This window comes from Strongylocentrotus purpuratus, unplaced genomic scaffold, assembly GCF_000002235.5.
Source record: "Strongylocentrotus purpuratus isolate Spur 01 unplaced genomic scaffold, Spur_5.0 spur5_scaffold_5, whole genome shotgun sequence".
Taxonomy (NCBI): Eukaryota; Metazoa; Echinodermata; class Echinoidea; order Camarodonta; family Strongylocentrotidae; genus Strongylocentrotus; species Strongylocentrotus purpuratus.
In genome coordinates, this window is record NW_022145611.1 from 35,919,704 (window position 1) to 35,927,538 (window position 7,835).

The window sequence follows — 7,835 nt, forward strand, 5'->3', positions numbered from 1 at the left end:
GGGGGGGGGGGGGGGGGGTAAGCGGACACTTTTTTTTTTTTTTTGGTCCCAAAAAAATCGCAACGACTCAACCGACCGCTGAATAAGCGGGGGGGGGGGGGGGGGGGGGGGGGGGGGGGGGGGGGGGTAAGAGGTCACTTTTTTTTTTTTTTTTGGTCTCGAAATTTGAAAATTTGACATTTTTCTCCGTTGGGGGGGGGGTAAGGTCACCTTTCTTAGGTCAGCCATGGAGGTAATTTTTTTTTTTTTTTTTTTTTTTTTTTAATAATTTAAAAAATAAAAAAATAAAAAAAATCCAAAGGGGGGGGGGGGGGGGGGGGGGTTTAGGTTTTTTTTAGGGGGGTTTACACATGTAAAAATACCAAAGGGGGGTGTTTAACCCCCCCAAACACCCCCCCTGCGTACGCGCCTGGACATAGAACCTCACCTTTTACCATGTATATTCTTCTTAGAAAGTAAATGAATATAACCCAAATGAAAGTTATAATTGGTTGGGTGCAAAGAAACAAAATAAAAAAGTTTTGTGATAAAACTAGAACAAGTATTTTTCACCATAATTGAATAAAATTGCCTTAGAAGTGTTACCAGAGTAATTACATGTGTTGACAATGCCTTTAATGTCTCAGTGTCATTAATATTTGCCTTTTTTAAACCAGGTATTATTACATTTTAATTCCACTATTCCTCCCTGTACTCACATGTACTATATATATATATATATATATATATATATACAGTTTAATCATTGTCTCTAAGACTGCTATATATATATATATATATATTATAAATATTATTTTATTTGTATGCTTGTAAATAAACAATCTGATTATCAGAAAGGATAACATTCTTTAATATATTTGTCATGTGTCACATTGTACATGTATTATAATTGGTACAATTTCAGGATTTTGCAGCAATACACCAAGATTTTTTTTTTAATAGAAAATTTCAGAGTAATGGTAGAAAAGAAAGGAAAGAGTGAAAGTGGTAGAAGAGGTAAAGGAGAGATAAAGAGAAAGAGAGAGAGAGAGAGAGAGAGAGAGAGAATGAAAGATAGAGAGAGTGAAAGAAAGAGAATGCCCAAAAAAGTAGAGAGTTCCTCTTGTATCTGAGTAAATGTAGTACATTGGTCTAAATTTCATACAAGCAAAACTAAAAGGCATAGGAACAAAGAACACACACAAATGCAGAAACACATTTTACTATTTGTTTTCATAAATTACATCATTTACTTTTAATTAATAACAAAAATTGATGGAGCGAGATTAAACAAAAAGGGTATCATCTAATACCAAGAGACTGGGATAAAAAAAAATAACAGACCTACATTACACCATAGTGCTATTTAATTATTGAAAACAAGATTTCTGCTTTTCAACAAATAGTGAACCATTTGTTTAAAAAAAATAGTATTCAATGAATGAACCAACATTAAAGGAATATACAACATACATTCCTGTCCATGTGTAAAGAACATTCATGTAAACAATAGCAACAAAACAAAGTTATGTGCTACAGTATTGATAACAAGTACTTTACTTAGAAATATCATTATCTCACCACTACACTCACTCTTTATAATACTTCAGGGAAAGTATTCTATATCATTGTTTGTTTGTTCAAGATGCTTGTTTGGGTAAAATACGCTGATTGAGAAAGGTAGATCTTTAAAAATTATACAAAAATGCACAAGTACATGGGTGCATCGAAATTGAAAGTGAAATTAAAAATGAACAGGAACAACCACTCTTAAAATATCTGTTTACACAAGGAGACATACGTATTTGTAATAAATTGTTGACCTAGATATCACATAATTGCATCACTGTCGAGTAGTACATTATTGTACACATAAAATTAATAGAAGGAAAAAACAACTCAAAACCACTACAGATCAGCTATTCAATTAATTTTCACATTGTGTATAATCAGCTGTTGCTATGTGTGGAAATCTTGAGGCAAAATATAGGGTCAACGAGATTAATTTCTCTTTAGAAGTAAATACAAGTTTAAATTGAGTGAAATGGTTTATCATGTGCAATAAATCAACTAACAATACACAATCTCAACAATAGAGGGTGCTATACATTTATTTCCAAAGTGAGTTGAGAGCCATGATTACATTAGCAAAGTGCACACTGCTTCAACTGTTTAGAAATACACTCAAGTCTATTCCATGTGTTCCAGAAAGCAGATTCTCTAGGTGTCAGCCATCTCAAATCTTCATCTATATTCTTACACTGGATGCATAGAATCCACAAGTTTTCTTTATAAACTTATCACAATATTTATTATAAACCCAAATATGTTTCAGCCCTAATATTAGCTTCTTCTACAGTATCAATGATATTTAAATCTGGCATTTCCTTTCATATCATGTTTTTTTATACACTGGTAGGAAATAAGCCCTGAAGTTCATTAGAGTAAAATGATTGATATACACACACATCTTTATGGAAATGTTACATCCTAATAGATGTATATACTCCCAAATCACAATATATTTTATAATCTACTCATTTTCTAGTATACACATAACTTTGTGAATATCCTGTTTTACCAACATTGTGCAAATGTATTTTAATGTTAGGATGCTGTAAAACAAACTCTTTCATCATACTTTTATCCTCTTTGATCTCGTCCCACATTTCCAGGCACTCTAAATAGAAAGGATAATACTAGTGAAGCAACTTACAGCTGTCAAATTAAACTGATACCAAAGCCTGGAATATTCACAGATGAAATAAAATACAACATTTGATAACATATTTTACTTTTTTCAGTAATAACACTCTTAGAAATAAGATTTAACATGATTTCCTTCTCATTTGATATAATCTCAATAAAATATCAATTTATCCTTTGAAATTGGTGGACTAATTGATCCCAAAAATTCCTGAACTGTAAAATGCTGCCCTCTGAAATCTGAATCAATTACCAAGTATCAGCAGAGGTCATCTCATTCTTTGGAAATATGAAGGTGCAACATTCGTATGCAGACTGAAAACTAGTCAAAAAAGGTCGACAAAACTAAAGGCTATAGCCAATAATGGACCTTTTGTTGACAATTACTACAAAGGAGACAAATGTTCACCAATTAAAATTTCTCATTCCAATGGATCTTCAGATTCATTGTTATTGGGTTCTTGTATCTTTTGTTTTGTGGACACTCTGTCTTCAGGTCTGCTCCTCATTCTCATACATGTATATACAAGTTCAAAATGAGAAATATATGTTTGCCTTTCCAAAAACAAGAGAAAGAATCATCTTCTATTCACAAAGAAAAACAGAAGATCTTCTGTGTAAGTTTTGACTCGTGGTGTAACACAGTCACACGAGTTGATGGGGCATGTCTTTACATGAAAACCCAACCGTAAAGTGCAGTCAACTGTTCTGAGGTGCTGCTCTGAATAAACATGCAGAGGGCCAAAATCCCTTTGATGACTGGAAAAGGTAACAATTTCTCTTCATGGCTCTCTGTACAAGAATTGAGTGTCACTGATCTGCAAGGAAACAAATATAAAGGAAAATTTAGGATCATGACAAAACTCTGCAAAATAATATGGTGAGTAGAGGATACTTTATGTGATGATTAGTTTGTTTTTTTGTCGCTACAAAGTTCAAACATACGTGCAGTTGCTAGCATTTGATCAAACAAATTGTGACTGAAAATGTATTCAATTTAGATCATCAATGAAATAGGTCATGATCTTTTCCCCCTAATATTTCATCCACAATTTATCAATGAATTGAAAAACACCTTATTGTTTCATCTAAAACATACAGTAGAAGCACATGTTATTTAAAGCTATTGTAATAATAATACAATGTTTCAACCTGAAGACGACATCTGGACAACTTCCCCTTAAAAATAAGCTTACCCAAGTTACCCCTAGGCAACTATTCACAGGACGATATAATTAGGGGATAATTGTCCTTGAGGAGGGGAAGTTGTCCTAGGGGCAATAGTTGGGTGGGGCTGGTCGTCCAGGGGTTAAACTCCAAGGAGGGATTCTTTGAAGAGAAGGTACTTATCTGGGGTGATAGTCAACTTTAACTTGATCTGCAGAATTCACTCACTCACCTTATCATACTTCATCTTCATTCAGCAGCATGTTGGCAATCCCATTCTTGATAGGGAACTTTCTTCCAGACTCAGGACACACAAGGTTACCTTCTACTATTTCAATCTGTCATTTGAAATAAGAAAAAAAAAAATTCAAAGTATATTGGTATAACTACACATTAATTTGTCTGTCTTGGTTTTTATGTATATCACAAGAAATATAAAAATCGTCATGTAGGAAAACAAAATCCTTTTTCACAATGATAGTAAAAATAGGCGATTTGTTCTGTTCTTGTCAGCAATCTTGAGCTCGTTTTTTGTTGAATACATAATAAATGGTTTTTATAAATATATATTGGTCTCTTTCTTATGAAAAACATTGTGCCTACAACAATAAACTAAAAACAGAAGCAATAAATAAGAGAGAGACAATATTACACATATCGATAGGTTAGGTACCTAGATAGATTTATGTAGATAGATAGATGACAGGAGAATGGATATGACAAACAGGGGAGTATTTAGCTTACCTCGAGTAAGACTCTATGAGCCTCTTTCAAGAATTCTTCATCACTCTCATAGTTTTCAACTGGTTGTGCAGGTAAGCTACCATTCATGTTGATCTACAGAATAAAATGTATTAACAAATTAAGATTAACACAAACATTTATGCTTATGCGACTGAGCGAAAGATATGCTTTTCTGTATTAAACTTTTATATGACTAATTTTTGTTCTCATATGAGATGACAATAGGAGTCAAAATATTAAACAACGTTAACAAAATGCATGAAATAAGGGAAATCATAGAAATAATAATACTCTTGCTTCCCAGTGATTCTCATTTTCAATGAGTGATCATTTTTTTTTTTATAGCTATCAAAAGTATCAGACCTGTACAAATGGACATACATTTATATATATGCACTTTATTGAAATATCTTTTCTTTCACTTCAGTATTAAGTTGCATATAAACGCAATATATAATGCCTTCAATTGAAATGCACATGTGAAAAATGGTGAAAAATGGTGAAAAACATGCCAAATAATAGTAGAAAGAGAAGACTTACACCACAAGCTGTCTCATACAGGGCAGTCCAGTCTATTCTTGGAATCATTCTAGCGATGAAGTCTGGATTAAATTCCACTTCCAGTATCCTTGTATTTTCAGGCTGTAAAAAAACAAGTTAGGAACATGCAGACTTGAAATATACATAAAAAATAATTGCTTGTATCTTTGTAAAACCAAAGAGATACTACAATCTCTTTGGTAAAACTAGCTGATAAGCTCGTACTTCTGACTCTTGAGGCAAAATGACAAAAGTGTGGGGAAGAGACAAAACATCATTTGAATTTTAGTGTACATGTAACTTGCACTATGCAGTTTGCATCTTAAGTTAAAGGGATCCGGTAACTTTGTCTCAGATTCTGAAACAAAATTCTGGATTTAGCTGATGATGCAATGATAATAATAAACCTTTAGGCCAGTCAGGAACTAACCCTGTAAGTTGGGGCTCTGATCGGATCGGAAGATCGGAGCGACACCCTCGCACCTTTGATCGGTATCGGAACGGAAGATCGACAAAAAAAATTGACTGATTTTTTTTTTTTTTTTTTTTTAATGACGAAAAATTTTAAGTTTTGGCTATCAAATGCTTTAAAAAAATTCATGGCTGGGATTATTTTGTCATTTAGAGTTGTTGTAGACCATGTTTGTTGATATTTAGTGCCTTTTCATGACTTTGAAATTAATAATGTTGGTCTAAGAGCAGAGGCAAAACATGCGGACCGCCATCTTGGATTATCAATGTAGACGTCTAGGTATTTTTTTTTTTAATGATGAAAATTTTCAAGTTTTTGGCTATCTAATGCTTAAAAAAAATTCATGGCTGAGATTATTTTGTCATTTACAGTTGTTGTAGACCGTGTTTGTTGATATTTAGTGCCTTTTCATGACTTTGAAATTAGTAATATTGGTCTAAGAGCAGAGGCAAAACATGCGATTGGATCTTGGATTATAATGTAGGTATGCATTATAATCCAAGATGGCGGCCCGCATGTTTTGCCTCTGCTCCTAGACCAATATTATTAATTTCAAAGTCATGAAAAGGCACTAAATATCAACAAACATGGTCTACAACAACTGTAAATGACAAAATAATCCCAGCCATGAATATTTTTTGAGCATTTGATAGCCAAAAACTTGAAAATTTTCGGCATTAAAAAAAATTTAAAAAAAATAAATAAAAAAAATTAAAAAATTCTGCCGATTTTTTTCCGATCTTTTTAATTTTTTGTTTTGTAATAATTGATCGGCGATCGGAAATTATTATCCGATCACCCCTGATCGGATCGGTATCGGCGGCCGATCCGATGATCGTTTACAGGGTTATCAGGAACCCCATGACTTTTACAAGCCGATCGCCTGTCTGATTATCAAGATAGGTCTATTTATGATTGGAATTACAAATTTTGAAAACCGTTCGTCTGACGGTTTTCATAACACTACAGTCTATTGGGGAAAACAAGTATGGTAAAACCGGTCACTCAAAGATTTTTACTTTTTTTGAGGCACTTCTTGATCATTTTGAAGCGCAATTTTTTTAGATCATATCACAGACACTGATAACACGTAGGGCCATGTATCTCAGATCGAACATTGTTAAACGATCCCTTTAAGGATCTATCTACAAGCTAAAATATTGTATAACTCCATGAAAGGCCTTGATCAGATGATGATGGAATCCCTGTCATATTATCTGTTGGAATAGATCAGATGTAGGTCTAGATCTATTCATAATAAATAGTAAAAACTAAAATAAGTTAGATCTTGACTAAGTCTCTAATTCTAAACATCATTCATTTTCAATCAGCCATGGTTGCAGGCTGCCATGCATCATGGAAATTAAAGCAATCCTGCCAACAACAAGAAACTGGGGCTTGTGATATTTAATAGTTGTGTGGTATAATTATGTCTAGTAATAGTAATAGCATGATTAGGGGAGGGAGGAGTGCTGCGAGTGAAGAACCTTGCACATGCACATCCAACAATGTCGCTGTCCCCGGCCCGGGCCCGGCCCCGTGCCATTGCGGCTTGCACTTGCCAATGGTGTTCTGAATTCTGCTAATCGCATTCACTGACGACTCAATCATCAATTACAATGTCAATGAGTAAAAAAACGACTTTGTAGACCTATCTTCTGATCTTACCTCTATTCTTAGAGGGTATCCATTCTTTACTCCTTTGACGTGAGAAGTCAGCATATTATGAGTAAGTAACTTCATTGTTCTAACCACCGTCGATCTCATCTAACGACTCAAAAATCCTCTATCAAATAAATGGCCCTTTCTCATTCACGTTTAGTACTCACGTACGTACGTACATACGTAACACATGTATAATTACGTTTTAACCATGGGGGCTGCCATATTGGAAACGCAATGGATTATGGGATATTTAGAACAAAATAGTCTGTACCACAGACTTAATACAATCATAATAAGAGTCTACTAAGTTTGCATTATCGCATACCAGTGTCATTATTATGTGCACCATGCAAAGGAGATTGTTTTAGCAATAAATTTATATTATTCCTTGAATGAATCATACAGATATAGGCCAATCATGAATAAGAAAAACACCTCCCTGTTCCCAAGACTCCAACATAATAGTTAAACCTATAGGTGAAAAATAAGGACTCTGAAAAAAAAAAAAAAAAAAATGATACAAGAGATTTGAAAAAGTATCTACACTTTGAACAGCCCTTAG

General features: G+C 33.8%; 1 protein-coding gene across 1 annotated transcript; it reads right to left on the reverse strand.

The window, feature by feature from the left end:
• Nucleotides 1-1,203: 1,203 nt before the first annotated feature.
• On the reverse strand, nt 1,204-7,494 carry LOC579707 (multifunctional methyltransferase subunit TRM112-like protein). Its single transcript, XM_779806.5, has 5 exons — nt 7,277-7,494; nt 5,137-5,238; nt 4,597-4,689; nt 4,085-4,190; nt 1,204-3,503 (listed from the first exon to the last, which is right to left on the reverse strand). Exons 1-4 carry the CDS (start codon nt 7,373-7,375, stop codon nt 4,089-4,091), a joined length of 396 nt encoding a protein of 131 aa, XP_784899.3. The 5' UTR covers nt 7,376-7,494; the 3' UTR covers nt 1,204-3,503; nt 4,085-4,088.
• Between the last annotated feature and the right edge of the window lie 341 nt (nt 7,495-7,835).

Excerpts from the sequence above, each read along its gene's own strand:
- LOC579707 (XM_779806.5), bottom strand. The coding sequence starts at position 7,375 with ATGAGATCGACGGTGGTTAGAACAATGAAGTTACTTACTCATAATATG. Across the intron at positions 5,239-7,276 it reads GATACCCTCTAAGAATAGAG|CCTGAAAATACAAGGATACT; the intron begins GTAAGATCAGAA and ends GTTTTTTTACAG. Across the intron at positions 4,191-4,596 it reads CTCATAGAGTCTTACTCGAG|ATTGAAATAGTAGAAGGTAA; the intron begins GTAAGCTAAATA and ends TTCAAATGACAG.